Below are 16,760 nucleotides of genomic sequence, written 5' to 3'. Positions count from 1 at the left end.
GCGCACGACTGCTGAGGGGGGCTCAGGGAGGAAACCCGCTCTGCCCTCCGTCCCCTCGCTGCCGAGAGGGGCTGCCTCACCTCCCGATTTCCTTCTCCCTCCCTTCCACCCCTACCCTGGGGCCGGGGGCGCGGGAGCACCGCGCACCCCTCTACTCGGGCACCGCCTCACGCTCAGGACGGCGGTTTCTGCGCCGCTTCCCCGGCAGCCGCCCGCCGGGGAGACAGGCGCGGCCCGGCCAGACAGCAGCCGCCGCGCCCAGCGGAACGGCGAGCACCCCCCGCGTCACGGCCCCTGGGGGGAACCGGGCCCAGCCCCCCCCCGCAGCCGGACCGGCACCGGCAACGGCACCGGCACCGGGACGGACGCGGCGCCGCCCCCCGCCGCCCCGCGCCTGCGCACGCCCCGGATCCGGGGCTTAACACCGGGACAGCTGCGTCGCATCTGGAGTCTCCGGTCTCACCACCCCCAGTACAGCCCCACCCGGCCTGGCCTGGCCCGGCCCGGCGAGCCCGCGCCGCAGGTGGGGAGGGCCGCTCCAGAGGCGGAGGGGAGCCGGGGGGCGGCGGTGGGCCTGGGGCGGGAGCCGGGCCGAGCGCGGCCTGTGGCTGCGAGGCGCCGGCGGAGCGGGGCGGGGGGCTGCGGCGGTGGTTCGTGGGCTTCAGCGAGGCCTGGGCAGGCCGGCGGCGCGGCCTTGCTTACCTCTAGGCGGCCGGGGCGGCGGCCCGTGCCCCTCCGCGCCGCGACCCCCGCCGGCCGGCCGGGTGCGGGTGCGGGGCCCGCCTGGGGCAGCCCGGCAGCGGCCGAGCTCGCCGGGCCTCGGTCCGCGCTTGCCGGCTGCAAACTTCGCCATGTTGCGAGAGCAGCTGCCGCTCCGGCTTGACGGGCGAGAAAATCCGTCAGTCTCGGGGAGGTTGTTGACTCTTGCGTTTTTGGCAGCGCCAGCCTCACCGAGCGGGCGGTGGCCGAGGTGGGTCTCCAAAAGGGTCGTGAAAGGCAGCGGTGATGGTGCCTGCCCATGCTGAGGGAGTTTGTGACGGCCAAGTCATCACCTTGTCTTACAGCTTCCTCTGTTTTGGAGGAGCTTGCGATGCTTGTGATTAAGCTACAAATGATAGGACAGAAGATGATTGCACACAAAAATCTTTTGCCGTTTTGAAAAAGAAGTAGGCTTGTAACCTGAAGCTTGTATGTTTGCATATAAGGGGTAAGAACGCTACCTTAACTCTTTGGAGAAGTAGAACAATGTAGTTTAACTCTACAAAGTTTCACCGCGTTCATAAACAAACAGTTTTTTCCCCAAGGCTTGCATGTAACTCGGGATCTGGTGGTTCTGAATGTCTGGGACATGGTTTGGGTTTTGTCTGTGTGCTATCATGCTGCAGTGTCATAGCAAGCTGAAGCGCACAGTCTTAAACAGAAGACACTATTACAACATTTTTTAGTTTATCAAACTCTTTCTAACAGACTGTGAAATCAAGGAAACTCCCGACAAGTCCAAGGAGACTGGAGTGTATACATCAGTTAAGAGGGAGAGACTGAGTCAAAACACAGCTGTTAAGGAAGTAGGGTTTGTGACTTCGACAGTATAGAAGCTGTTGCATATGAAGATTATATTTTCTCTGCTGTTCAGCATAAAAGTGCTGGATAAAGGAACAAAGCATTCTTGAGTCTTGCTCAGCTGTAATAAGGTTCAGCACTTGGTTGGGAGGGGAAGGCATGTTGGAGTAACGCGTTTCACTTGAAGGTGGCAGCTGTCTGTCTTCTTGTCTGTGAACTAAGACATGTCTATCCTAAGTCTCTGGCAGTAGAACAACACTATTACATTCTAATTATTGAAGCTGAAGTACAGTTGGCATTGGAGGATACATCTGCATTAATGTTTTAATTCAAATAAGGAGTATTCTCTTGAAATGAGTTTCCAGTCATCTTTGCTCGCTGCGCTTTGGTTCATGTCGCAGTGTAATCTGGGAGTTGTGGGAACTCTCTTCCTTTTGGAAGAAGCTAAAACTAGAAGGTGCGCTCCAGTTGTGAGTGGGTGTTTCGGTCTGGACAAGTGCTAGTATGAAATAAACACATAAAACCATGTATAGTGTGGATGCTGGCTCCTCAAAAATTGTTTATTTCTACAGAGTTGCTGTTCCGTATTTATTTGTTAATGTAGACATAGCCTGAGCCTACCATCAGTAGAGCAGGTAAGTTGAATACATTTGCAACACAACAGCACCAGGGATTGATTGCTAAGCTTTCAGACCTGTAACTGACAGCTATTGCCTAAGCTGCAAGACTCAAGTTTCATAGCTTAAAGGCTGTAGGTCAGCTACAAGGAGAACAGTAAGCAAAAACCTCACATGGAATAAGAGTCAACATTGTCAACAGCTTTTTCAGAAAAACTTTTTCAATAGCTCAATAGTTGTACTTATCAATTCAACAATTGCCATTATTGAATGGCTCCCAAACTTAGAATGTTTAAAAAGTGCTGTAGCAGTATAAGGATAAATAGTTTTCCTTCTTTAAAGGGTTTAATGTCTTATATGAATAAAATAATGCTGCATATTTGTGGGAATGGTAATGGGGACTTGTTGGCATTTGTTGAATTACTTTTCCCCTCCTACATTGAGCTAGCCTTTGTGGCAATATAATGAATTAACGTTGTGCTCATGTTACTGTTACTGTATTTGAGATCTTTCTGTTCTGTCTTAAGTGGTTGGTTTAAAATATTGTGACTTGGTTTGCTCTCTTAATCTTCCTCTTAGGGCTTCCTTTCTCAGTGAACCAGCATGATAATTGCTAGCAGCTGCTTTAAAAATGCCACTTACAATGGAAAAACTAAGTTTTGCATACTCTTTTGAAATCATCCTGTTCCCCAAGACACTGGTGAATGGAGTGGCTGGTGTTTCTGTGTATTAAGTAACTCAAATGTGTTATGTTAGGATAAGCTGGACAACTGATTGCATTGCTGTATAGTTTTTTTTTTTAACTTTGAGTTTGTTTTCCACCTGTTGCAAATTAGGAAGGTTTCCACTTGTACCACTTCTTTACAGTCTTCAGTTTCAAGTGTTCTGTGTTGATTCCAGGTGGTTTCAGTGTAATGGCTGAAAAGCTACAGTAATGAAAAAATTTGCATAGGTAGCAAAAATGCTTTTGTGATTAATACTTTCTTTTTAACAAGCCTTTATAAAGGCTACGTTTTGCCAGCAGCTGTGTTAAAGTAACTCCCATTTTTTCCTTGACCTTACTGTGAATCAGTGCCCTTTTGGATTTAAACACCTGGAGATCTGTATTTCTAGCTTGGAAACTGGTACCTGATCCCATGTTCTCAGAACAAGTCCAGCTTTAAAAGCTTATTAGAATTGGGTCTGTAGGGTGTGTAGAATCCACTGGAAATTACAAACTTGCTTTCTAGAGTCCAGTCTTGAATTTTTTTTTTACAAAGATTAATGTGTTGTGCAAAAGATTGTACAATAACAATTCCTTTAAAAGCACTGCTAGGCTGTTGCAACCTTTTGCCAGCAGTTGTACTGTTCTAACTTAAAAGCCTCTCATTGATCCCCCTTCAGCCTGTGCATATTTGAGGACCTCAACAATGCTCCCAGTTAGTTCAGGTTCTTAGAGCTTGGGGTTGACTCCAGCTTGATGGGGTCTTAGCGCTTTGCTGGTCTTAAGGGATCTGAATAGAGGTCAACAGGAGTCTTGTCAGAGTAATGACAACAGACTAACAGTTACCTGATGCGGAGGAATAAATGCAAGCCACGTTTGAATTGTTCTCCCTGAAAACTTTCTTCTGACTTCTATTTTAGACATGGGAAAATCACTTTCTCACCTGCCTATGCATACGTGCAAGGAAGATGGCTATGATGGAGGCACAGTGTCTGATAATATGAGGAACAGGTTAGTTCACTCAGAATCACACAACGAAGATGGCAGATGTGGAGATGTATCGCAGTTTCCTTACGTGGAATTTACGGGAAGAGACAGCGTTACCTGCCCGACTTGCCAGGGAACAGGAAGAATTCCACGAGGTAAGGTTTTGGTTTTTTTTAAATCTATAAATTTACCTCACAGCCATGTGCGATTGTAATTGTAATAATCCATAAGAATAGCTCTCCTAGTCAAGATGAAGTTTTTTCATCTTTTTGACTTTTTAGCACTAACCATTTTGTTACAATTACACGGGATGAAGAGAGAAACTGAGTCAGTTTTGGCTCTGTTGGGTCTTCCTTTGGCCGTACAATGCCAGTGTTCCTTGCTTCTCGGCATTAAATTCACACGTAACCCTAGCTCTTGCAAGTTGAATTTGCAAACCTTTATTTTTGTGACATTTTATTGCATTTTTTTACCTACGTTAAACTATTTGAATCAATATATAACTCTGCAAGAATAGCTGCAAATAGAGTGAAAAGTAGACCTGTTCTATAACACCTTTTCCTTGATCATCTATAGTGAATCTTCTTGCCCTCCCTGCTGCCAGTGCCCCTCAATTTCCTTTATCCTCCCTCTGACCCATCTGTCCCTGCTAGGCAGAGGACCCTAGCTGGGAACTGAAAATTTGTAGGATCTCTGTTTGCGTTGGGAAGGATTAAGCTGCACAGCATTAGTCTTCATGCCTAACAGTTTTGTTTGCTTGCTGCCCTCATCCTTTGCTTTTCCTTTTAATAAAACGTTCTGCTTTATTGCACTTCTCTCCTATATGATAAGCCATCTGAATAGCTATTTACGAAAAGACCTTTGAAAGGAGAATGCAGGATACCTGAAACTGGGCAAAAGGAGAGTGGCAAATGCAGTGTTCCAAGGCACAGTCTTCTGCTTCAGCTGTAAGATCTTTCCTCTGACGTGGGGGGAGGAACTGATGAGAAGGTTTCACGTTTGGGACTGCTTTGCTTTTGCTAGAACTCTTGTCTGAAATAGATTATTGGGCGTAAAAGCTCTTGGAACTGATTTTTTTAACCAGCAGCTTGGGAAGATTGACAGATGTCTGTGCCATGTTGTCCTTCTACATGTGCTTCAGTCAGATTAGATTTTGGTATAGCTCACAAATACTTGTCTCACCTGCAATAAGTGGCAGGGGCACAGGATATTTAAGTGGTTGCAAATATCGTAAGAGATCTGTGTTTTAGCTATTAAACTTCATACTACAGTGTACTTTGAGTAACTCTGAATTCAGCAAATTTGAAGTGTGGAAAAGCTATGCATCTAAAAATTAACTGAAAGACTATAGAGAAGGAGGTTTGTTCTGTTAGCTTGCTATTGATATTATCAAGTGTTTCAAGTTAGCAAGTTTTACTCAAAATAATGCTAGCTGAAATACAGTAATAGCAGGATTCCTATGTTCAAAAGCTTATTTCTTTGACTACAGAATTCTTGGATGTAATGTTTAAACAAATGAGTTAATTTATTAAACATTTTTCAGTAACGGTTAAAAATGCATGTTGTCCATACATTCTAATGAAATAGTGTGATTAAAGCTAGAACTTCTAAATGAGTTATCAGAACAAGAATGGCTGTGTTTTTAATTATTCCTCAGTACTTAAGAAAAATCATTTGGGGTTTTTTGAGGGGAGGGGGGAAAATTAAGTGTTCACAGAATGACTGCATGACTAGTAGGGAAGATTAACACGTGATAGGATGGCTAAACTGTATAATAAACACATTGTGTTTTGTTATTGGACAACTTTAGGCTTTCAGTATGATAAAGTATGAAAGTAGGACTGCGCTGTTTTGTTCAAAGGTTGAAGATGTTTCATTGATACTGAGATTATGATCTGTTTCAAATTGGTAGAGGTTTTCTAGAAGGTTGATGCTTTTCTCAACGTAGTGATTCAGCATGGAATCACTTCAAAGTGGTTGATCAGTTAAGTGATAATGCTGGTCAAATTCTGCATTTGGCTCAAAAAATGAAAATCTGACTTGGTCTTGAGGCCTCTCTGTTTTCATACAGATAAATCACAGTTCTGTTTTCTTGTACAGCAAATAGCAAAAGCTATATAGGCGGATGTAGTCCATCTATTGTCGACAACTTACCTGTGCTTGTGTTCTTTACTTCTACTGTTAAGATATCATCCCTTCTCAAAATACTGTCTAGTGAACTAACTCATTACTTGAAGAATTTCCAGTAGATAGGTTTTTTGACTTCCAGGGTGCTACTGCTCAGTCCCATGAGAAACGGTTGCATACACCAGTGATTTCCAGGATGCAAGCTATGTAACTTCTGTTGCCAAAGCCACCCAAATTGATACATATTTCATTGTTTTTTTTTTTTTAAACAAACCTGACTTCTGCTTTTCATAAGAGTACATACGGAATGCCTTCTGGATCGGTTCTTACTGCCTGAGCTTCTGAATGTTTTGTTCTATGACTTTATAAGGACAGGCACAGAGAGCTGGAAGCTGTTATACCTCTGTTTCTCTCAAGGAAATGGTGCCAGAGGCATGCTGCCTCCTGTGCGTGAATGCAGCACAGAGGCAGAATTTGTTGCTGTTTTGGTCTTTGTAGGCTTGATGTCTTTTTTCCTCTGCATGTTGTGTAAGCCATGCTCTATTTCAGAAAGTGAGGGAAGCTACAGTAGTGTTGTATGTGGGGAGTTATATGGAATTTAAATGTTTATCTTTAGTGTTTATTTTCTGGTGCCATGAAGTTATAAGGGGCACTCTTTGTTTGAAGTAACTGCAACAATACTTATTCCTTTTTTGTTTAAATCTGAAAGGGTGTTTTTGTTTCCAGGGCAAGAAAATCAGCTGGTAGCATTAATTCCATACAGTGATCAGAGACTGAGGCCAAGAAGAACGTAAGTTAATAGTTGTGATCCATGAATCTACAGTTAATTCTTCTAGTTAAAATTCAGCAGTTTAAAGGAGCTAGTGTTAAGAAGAATCAAGCAAAAATCACGGGAATATCATCTTGCATTCAGTATTGAAAGAACCCTGCTCGTGAGCAATATCAGCCTAAACCTCTAATTCTTGGAGAGTAATTTATTAACAGGTGTGCATGCTCCTGTCACAGCTGGTTTTATGAAACTAAGTAATACTGTATGGTCTCTTCATGTACATATTTATCTGAATGTCTACAGAATGCAAGTATTTATCAATCTCTGTAGCAGCCTAGTTCATCTAAGCAAATATCTCCTCACTGTTAAAGTCTGAGTAAAGTCATAGCTTCTTTGGTCTGCTACTACAAAATAAGTCACCTAGAAATTAATTTTTTAAGCTCTGAGCAGCTAGCAAAATCAACAAGTTCATCATTCTGATATAGTATGTTTAATTTTTTTCTCTGGAATCTACTTAAAGGTTTAATTACAGTGCTCAGGGCTGCTTATTCTGACACTTTTTGTTGTTTGGGTGGTTTTTTTTTCCCTTAATGTTTGGATGTTTCCATAATGAACAAAAATGAGTGCCAGGCAAAAAATATAGTAACTTCATATAATGCTATCCTGGATCATATATCTGATATAATAGTAGTATAAATTTGAAACTTACTGCTTTAGTGTTTTAATTTTTAGAGAATGGGAACTGCAGTAGAGCCTTTTATTTGTGTATTTTTTTATTATTGTACACACACCTTCCCCTTTTATATTAGGCTAATTGTGAGTTTCTTGTTCCTTCACACAAGTCTAACACTTGCCCTGAAAGTCTTTTATGACAATCCCCGTGTAAGGCATGTAAGAGCTTTATTCTTCTTTCTGGGTGTGTGTGCAAGAGTCATGCAGAATGACAGAAGTTTTGCTGTAGTAAATTTTAAGAGGAAGTGTTTGTTTCAAAGCACATAAATATTTACCTCTTCCATGTTGCTCTTGAAGTTACAAATTTTGGGATAACCACGTTTTGAAACTTAATTTCTGATGTATATACAAGAGTAACATCTCTGAGACATAAATGTGAAGTGCAGCATAGCTTTTTTTTTCCCCTTTGGAAGCTAATGAAAGCTAGAAATAGACTGAGCTAGTTGTATTTACTAGTCATGCTCCTTATTGGTTAAAAGAAGGTAACATGCCACTATTGTTTAACATGCTTTTGACTCTGAAATGTGCTCTTTTTTCCCTCCAGAAAGCTCTACGTGACTGCTTCTGTAATTGTATGTTTACTCCTTTCTGGGCTGGCTGTATTCTTCTTGTTTCCTCGCTCAATCGATGTTGAATACATTGGTGTGAAGTCGGTATATGTCACTTATGAACAGGGTAGACATATAATATATCTAAATATTACGGTAAGTCTAGCTATCTGTTTGTTTGTAATGGATAAATGCAGCAGGAGATACTACTGTGACAGTTTAATATACATAAAAATTGTGGTCTAACTGATAAGCTTAGTGCCTTAAACACAAGCAGATACAATGACCATTTTGAGAAATGTAACTGGACCTGCTGTGGCTGGTTCCTGTAGCTATAGCTAATAGAGGTGTAGTTGCAAGCTACCACTGGGTCTTCAGTTTTCAGGGGAATAGTGACTTTGGAGTTCTCTGCATTATTTTTGGAATATGAGTGAAATGTGTGTATGTAGAAATGTTATTAAATGCAGCTCTGGTATCATGCATTTGTCAAAATTGGTTTTGAGGAAAAATGGTATCCACCTTAAAACTTAAAGGAGTTCTTTCTACATACCTTTTAACTTCTTGTTAATGCAGTCAATACAGGACTGCCTAAAGACTTTAGAGTTTCTCATTTTCAATAAAGCAAAGCAGCCATGGGAGAAAAGGGCCCTGTGATAGCTAAATTTCTTGGAGGAATAATGGAGGATAGGAAGACAGGGGTGAAGTGATGGTGCCTTGCCTGCCTAGACCCCCCACCCCCCTCCAAGTCCAAGAAGGCAGGAAAATATACTTGCATAATTTCAGGTCTTAGTGTCTAGGGCACAAATTTCAGAACATACGCTCATCAAGATACACAGAATGGATAGATGTTAGTGTTTTGTGTGTGTGTTTTTTTTTTCAGAACACACTAAATATAACAAACAACAACTATTATTCTGTTGAAGTGGCAAATATCACAGCCCAAGTTCAGTTTTCAAAAACAGTTATTGGAAAAGCACGTCTAAACAACATCACCAACATTGGTCCTCTGGATATGAAACAGGTAAATAGGATAGGTTTTCAAAGTGGAGTACATTTAATCTCCATATATAAATCTACTCATTTGTGTTTTCATTGCTTTTTTTTTAGATTGACTATATGGTGCCCACAGTCATACAAGATGAAATGAGCTATATGTTGTAAGTGTACTCACCTCTAAATATCACATGGGTCTTATTAAAAATTATAATGGTGCTAAAAATGACTTTTTTCAGAGTCAGCAGAAATGTATTTGTAAAGGAGATGTGGCATTTTTTGTGTGAGTTTAACAATACTGAAAAATAGTGAAATCACAGTTGTTTCAGTAGTTTCGTATAGTGGCTTGCTGTACCTGGCGCTCAGCACTTCAGGTGGTATCCTATCGCACTGTTTTAGGCCTTGGCAATAGCTAGGACGTGCTGTTTTGGGGGGTGAAAGTGCAGATGTGTTCCCCTAATAAGTTCTCTAGTAACTTTCCCACAAATTTCTCTGGTGGTAGAGGGAATTTGTATTCTATACAAATTAGAGGCTAATTTGCCTACAAGCTGGTGACTAACCTTAAAAAAACCTGGATGACTTTGGATGTGTAGAGAGATGTGGACAGGCAAAAGCTGCTCTACCTGTGGCCTGAACAGGGTGGATTTTGGGCTCTTCCACTTGATAGCAGCAGCCTTGGCGATGGCATGGAACAATGATGCGCTCACTGGTCCAGCTCGGAGGTGGATTGTGCAGTCTTGGAGTAGAGGCAGAGAAGCTGTCATGTGTCAGTGCCAGTAGTCTGTAATGTGGACTTGTTCTCCTTCAGGACAGCAAGTGTTTGTGAACATTACTAGAAGAACAGACTAATAGGTGACTTGTACACATGTGAAAATATTCGGTTCTTCAGCACAGTGATGCTAAGCATGGGTTATAACTGGTAACCACAGACCCATAACTATAGAAGTTTGTCTGTTAGAGATTAAGTTCTTGTACAGGCTGATACAGCAAGGTCCTAGTGCTTGTGAGTAGCACTCACTAGTAGTGTTGTGATCTGTTTTAAAATGTCCTAAACAGAATTTGAGCCATACACAAAACTATGGTTGTTCATTTTCTCCGGATTTTCTGTTACAGAGTTGGTGTTAGTCAGCCTCCCTGACTGGTTGACAGTTATTGTTGTTGATGGGTTTCTGCTTTTTCACTTGAGTCTGTGTGAGTCTTGAAAGCCTGGGTTTGCTGTATGGAGCAACCCTGAAGACAGCAAGTGAGCTTCCTTAGTTTGAACACCCAGCCAGGGTAACTTCAACTATTCTCAGTGGGGTTTTATATTTCTTACTGTGTTTGGGTTTTTTCTCCACACATAAATATTTACCTTTTCAGTGAAGGCCCTGGGATAATCTTTGTAATACAGATAGTGTTGTGGGTTATAGCATTGGGGGTTGCACAGTGGATCACATTTCAGTGTTTCCCTAGCCAGTCAGTTTAGGTCTTATGTTAGTCATAACTAGCTAGTTGTTTGGATCCTGGAGAGTATGTGTCCTGTGAAATCGGCTTAGGTTGAATATGTGAGATCGTGGAGACCTGACATGTCTGTATACAATTGATCTGGATTCAGCAGACCTGTATGATGAAATCGACATCATACAGGGCATTTCCACACACTTATTTTAGAGAGCTGGCTCAATGTGGAGTTCACCTTCATTTTAGTTTTCTAGCTACAGTGAAGTGTGTTTGGGTTTTGGTGAATTTTTTTTTTTTTTTATTTTGGCTGGTTGGTTTGTGTAGTTTTTTTAAAACAGATTTATTTCCAGATGGACTTTAAAAAAAACCCAGTATGTTGGTATTTTACCTCTGCTTGTCAGCCAGTATGTGCTGTTGGATATGAGCTGGCTATGTATTATGTTATAGGTAGTCTACATTTTGGATTAGAAAACTACAGTAACTGAGAATAACCGGCATTATGGCCTAACTAACTGTTTTAAGTCTAGCAGGAGAAAAATCAAAGTATTTGTCATTACTACAGCTACCAGTATAAAACAACTTTACAAATAAAACAGTTTGGTTTTAATTTTCATACAATTTGAATCACCTGTGTTCACTGTTTAATACTTCATCATGTGTTTGGTGCTGGTGACAATGGCATGCAAATACTGTGGATGGGTGCCATGTGATCTTATAGCACTGATCATAGGCATTTCACTTCAGAACTGATAAATTTGTGACCAAGAGCAATTGATTGGAAGAGGGGCGAGAAAAAGTATACAGTTACGTGGTGCTCTGTATAACTGTTATGTAGGTACATGTCAGATGTAAATCTGCAAAAGGTACCTCACAGAGAACAGTAACTTGGACTTCAAAGTGTCTGCAGATTGGTTAAAGGTTACTTTGCATAATACAGAAGTGGATGAGTGCAAAAAAAAAAAATGGGACTTTCCTAAGTTCTTGATATTTTCTGATCAAGAATAGCAAGCTTTCGGGACTTCTTTTTATAGAAATTGCTGCTTTTATGTGAAAAGATGCTGAAGTTGTGTAAAGAAGCTGGCATAACATTGATCTTTTGTTGTAAATTTTCCTTTCTATATATAAATTCCACATGAAATGAAGTCATGTCTGTATATATCTTCATAGTAAAAGCCTTCATCAGTGACAAAGTGATACTGACCTGCTTTAATGTAGTTGTTCATGTGAAAGCAAGGCTACGTATATAAAAGTAGATGTAGTTGAATATATAGTCACTGGCAGTGGTTTTCAACAAGTGTTTTAAGTTGCTATTGCTAACAACTCTATAGTCTCTATATACACAGACAGCAAAATTTCCAGCTGAAACCACAATTCCTGGTTTTTAGATAATTACCTGTAAAAGCTTGATGCAAATCTAATGATTGTTTTTCTTTTTTGCAGTGACTTCTGTACTTTAGCATCTATTAAAGTGCATAACATTGTAGTGATGATGCAGTAAGTATGGAAACTTCCTATTTGTTGGAAACAACTTTAAAAGCCATGTAATTCTTATTGAAATATTACTCAGAAGTACTTAATCCTGGAGTATGTGCATCATAGAAAGCAAGTTGATTTCATTTTATCTAGTGTAGTAGTTTCATAGTTCTTGAAACTGAACTGTGTCTGATGACAGGTTCTGGTGGTATACAGGTGCTTGAACAGGTGGAACTGTTATTACTGTATCTGCTCTGCAGTTGGCCTGCAGCCATGGAGCTACTAAGGTCTCAAATACTTTGAAATGAGTTTATATTCAGCTGCTGTTCAAAACTTCCCAAGATCTTCATGATCTTGCAGCAGTTACAGGGTTTAGTACTCTGCACTAATCCACTTTTCATGACTGATTGCGTAAATAACAGCATGGTGGGGTCTCTTTTTTTTTTGGGGGGGGGGGGGGGGGGGGGAGGTGTACACCAACCATGGCTGTATCTTCTCTAATCATTTGCTTTCTCCTTGCAAAGCAAGGTATGGATGAGTAAACCTCAGCTTTACCCCTATCTTTAGAAATAAGTCTCTGTTCAAGGAACCAAATATCTTTCATGGAGAGAACCTATAGTGGTAAACTAGTATTGTTTTTAACTTTAAAACTTATTTTGTTCCAAAACTTTTTTCCTTAAAAACCCTAATAACATAAAAACACTGATGTTTAGAATAGAAAACTCAAGTCTCCTACAAAAAGAATATTTCTTCTGTTTTGTCTTTTATTTAAGAGTCACAGTGACAACCTCTTACTTCGGCCACTCTGAGCAAATATCCCAGGAGAGATACCAGTATGTGGACTGTGGAGGAAACACAACCTACCAGCTGGGCCAGTCAGAATATTTAAATGTACTTCAACCTCCGCAATAAAAGCACCTGTTGGTTAGTGTGGAATGACTGCTGTTGATGCTTGCAGAGATCCTTTGAATAGGACTGGTACTATGTGAAGGGGAGAGTATGTGCATGTAAAGCATAGGATCATGGTGACCTGTTCACTTTAGATGCAAGGAGGGAAGAGGTGCAAAATGTATATAGGTGCACTTGTTAAATGTTGTGTTTTCCCCTTCTGTTTGCTTTTTATTGCTGTAAGCACTTCTGTCAAGTTGTGTGGTGGGAGGGAGAGGGGGAATATCAGATTCTTGAACTGAATTGGGACCTTTCCTTACAGTGTGGTACATCAACTTAGAGTAACTGTGTGTATGTCTGTGTTTAGGTGAAATGTGTCACTAATAAGCACTTTAGAGAAATTGATACTTATAAATTTTAAGTTTATACTTCAGTTCTTGATATTTGGCTATTGAAACTGGCAGTATTACTACTTAAGTAACAAGATTACTTTGAGATATATGGGTGTGAAACTTTTATTAGCAAGCCAGTAGCAGTAGTTCTTTATTTTGGGATTCTACTTTTAATTTGCTAGACATGATTAGGGGTGACATGCAGTCTGGGAAAGCCAGGAAAAGTCTCTTGGATGACACTATACTTGAATGTGCAACGTCTAGGTTCTGGCATCTTTTCATTCATACTCCCTCCTGCTACCTCTGGGATGTTATAAGGAGAATGTGTGTTGTTAGATTTAAAGTTGGGTTTAAAAACAAAACAAAAAACAACCCCCAGAATCATTACTGACAAAGGAAAAAATCAAGACTGTATGAAATAAATGGGTAGGAACTTTGACAGTGTCTCTTTACTTTATTCTTGAGTACAGCTATTAAAATCAAGATTGTGCAGTTGGAACTAGGTGGGAGACTGAGCATGGGTCTGGGCAGCTTGATGTAAATTTTCATCATTTTTATTGTTTTAATATGCTGTGTATCTAAGCTACTTGTAAGTGTTAATATGTTAGGGTGTGTATATTTAGTGCGCAGACTCGATAAGCAATGCAGTAGTTACCTGAATCTCCAGAGCACTCACAGTTCACATCAGAGTTGTGTAGGAGAATAAAACAACTCTTGCTCCAAGAGTAAATGCTGATGTGATCATGAGACTGACCTATAACGAAGCTGTTAAATAGTTTTAGTAGGAGAGTTTGCATAGTGAGAATTTCTGGATTTATCAAATATGCGACTGTAAATTTCGGGTCCAAATTTGCTTGACTTGTGAAGGCTGACTGTTCTGAGGGTTAGGTACAAAACTGTTTCATTAACTAGATCAGGATTGTTTTATTTCTGAATTAAGATGCAACTGTAAGAAGGTACTATTGAGACTGTTACGTTGTAATGAATAATTTTTAAAATAGATGTTATGGTTTTTATGCTGCCCATCTCCTGGAAATAAGCTATATAAAATGAAATAGCAATAAACACTATGGAAGAAGGCTGCTGAATAACTTCTTGCAACTAACAATCTCTTATGCTCCAGTACTTCAGTGAAGGTACATGTCTATATTACTCTTTTTCTTTTTCGGCCTTTCTTAGGTGGACCTGACTGCATGGGTGGGGGAAAGAATATCGATGATGTAAGACTGCTTTAAAAGAAATTTAAGTAACCATACGAAAAAGCCCACCTCTGTTTGAATTGCTATGAGCACTTATTCTGAATGCCTGTGAAAAATTTCAGAACCTGAACTGTCAGTTTCATATAGTTGTTAAGATGAAGATATCAGCTTTTGGCTTTGGAGAACTTCTGGAACTGGAATAGTCTTTTCTGATGACTTACTGTAGTTACATTCTGAAAATTATTTGTGAATCTGGGCACTTAAAACTAAACATTCTTTATTATAGCTTATAATCATAAGGGAAACTAGTTCACAGTTGACTCTAATCTTCCTAGAGCGTAGATGGCGCTCAGTCCTGTGGCTTATGAAATGCATGCGGAGGCTTGTCTGATAGTCTGAGAAGACCATGATAGTGGAGAGCTGGCTAGAAGCAGAGAGGTGAACTCTTCGCTGTTATCTGTTGTAGTAAGATTTGTTTATATTGGAGAACAGGGAGAAAATTCTGGTTTAAATCATGTCAGATCTGAAGTCAAGCAGCAAGTGATACGGGTTTTCTCTTCTAGGCCTAAGTGTTTACACCTAGAGTGTTGGTTTTGTTTGAGATTTTTTGTTTGTTTTAAAGTAGAAAAAGAAGAAAACAGCTCTAGGCAAATATTTATATCAACTTAAATTTTTCTTCAAAGGATAAAGGTAATTAGAATAACTGGAATGGCACAATGATAAAATTATTTGGTGACAGTAGCGAATGCTGCTTGAACAAGCATGGCAGGGGAGATTACACTGTTGCACAGTGAGGCTCAGACTGACCTTTGAAAGTTTGGCAGACATGCTGAGCAAAATACATAAATCTGTGGATTTTAAGTTGCATGGAATGCTTGGTATTGGCTAACTTAAAGAATTACAAGTGGAATTATTCTCTCCATGTATGTGGCAGAAGAGGGAAGATACAACTCCTAATCTCTGTCATCTGGGTTATCTAATGGCTGTAAACTTTAACACCATCAATTTGTAGTAGACTTACTGAAAGACTGAGAGTTCTCATTTAAAAAAAAAAAGGTAGAATAAAGACCCTATTGGTGAATCCTCACCTTAAGTCAGTTACATGAGAATCAAAGGCTTAAGGTTCTGCAGGTGCTAGTATGTCCTTGCAAAACTGTCAGCATATTGCTAACCAAACAAAGCAAGTATTTGAATTTAACTACTAAATTTAATATAACATCTTGTCAGATAAGCAGGTAAGCATCTGTTTGGATACTTAACTTAGACTTCATTTCTGTGGCTGAGCTTGGAAACATGCTAAGGGAGGAAGTCAGTATTAACTTGTATGACTTTGTAAAACTGTGAGAGTAGATCCAAGTGATAGACCTGTAATTATTTCACATTTATTTATCTAGATTGTAAAATAAAAAAAGGCAAGCTCTTCAGTTCACTGTAAATCAATAAGTGCAAATTCTTTCCAGAAGGCCAGCTTGAATTGTAAATTTTTTTCTGGTTTGTTTTCCTGGTTGTAAGATGGTTTCTGAATGACTTCTGAGTGATTCATATTTCAGTTGTAACTTCCCCATAATCTTCAAATACTATCAAATACATATATACTGGCATTATATTGTTGTTTTTCAAGGGATTTATTTCTAGTATAATTCTTTTCATTTGAATTCTTTGTAGCAATTCCTGTACCAAAATTTCTTGCACTTCAAAATGGAAGCTCCGTTAGTTATCTCTTAAAACAGTGGCCCAGGTGTTGCACTGTGATGGCATAATTGGAAAACATAATGTATTCTGCACAGAATAACTGTAAAACTTCAGAATTATAACAAGGTAAACTAATAAGGAATGTGTAAAAAATGTCGGCTATTTGGCCATTCTGACATGGAGAACAAACTAATTTAAATGTGATGCTCTAAAAATAAATAAATTAATAAAGCCACCAAACAAACTCAAAGATCTAACCATCAAATAAGGGAAGCACTCTTACTAAAAGGTGTAGTACCTGACACTCTTGAATTCCTGGTGTGGGGAAAAGCCTGTGGAATCTCATTTGTAATGTGTTTACTGATCTTGATATTTAGGGGATAGTTGCTTAATTCTTAATCTTTTGTGAAAACAAACATAACTATCCTGTGTGGTATAGCTTTGAAGTTCTTAGTGTGCTTCTGATGTATGCATGATCATACTAACATTGTGGTGTTTATATTTTGCAGCCTTATGTTGGCAGACTTAAGTACATGCCTTAGTTGATTTTGCTCCAGATTGTCCTTGAAGTTCTGCAAGTGAATAAATTTTTTCATAGTAATACATTGCAAACATGACTGGGCTTTTTAGTGTGTGGTGC

General features: G+C 39.9%; 1 protein-coding gene across 3 annotated transcripts; it reads left to right on the top strand.

The window, feature by feature from the left end:
- Window positions 1-375: 375 nt before the first annotated feature.
- Window positions 376-16,370, top strand: TMEM106B (transmembrane protein 106B). 3 transcript variants are annotated; one of them, XM_074863594.1, is made up of 9 exons: window positions 376-523; window positions 3,801-4,022; window positions 6,721-6,784; window positions 8,040-8,199; window positions 8,924-9,064; window positions 9,151-9,200; window positions 11,917-11,970; window positions 12,723-12,873; window positions 14,409-16,370. In XM_074863594.1, exons 2-8 carry the CDS (start codon window positions 3,803-3,805, stop codon window positions 12,859-12,861), a joined length of 828 nt encoding a protein of 275 aa, XP_074719695.1. In that variant the 5' UTR covers window positions 376-523; window positions 3,801-3,802; the 3' UTR covers window positions 12,862-12,873; window positions 14,409-16,370. The 3 variants fall into 3 exon arrangements, with proteins under 3 accessions (XP_074719695.1, XP_074719693.1, XP_074719694.1); XM_074863592.1 differs by having other exon boundaries at window positions 377-523; window positions 12,723-16,370; XM_074863593.1 differs by lacking the exon at window positions 376-523 and adding an exon at window positions 1,039-1,207 and having other exon boundaries at window positions 12,723-16,370.
- Window positions 16,371-16,760: the final 390 nt, after the last annotated feature.

Source organism: Strix uralensis, chromosome 1, assembly GCF_047716275.1.
Source record: "Strix uralensis isolate ZFMK-TIS-50842 chromosome 1, bStrUra1, whole genome shotgun sequence".
NCBI lineage: Eukaryota > Metazoa > Chordata > Aves > Strigiformes > Strigidae > Strix > Strix uralensis.
Note: the sequence above shows the minus strand (reverse complement) of the source record. Positions and strands in the feature narration are given on the sequence as shown.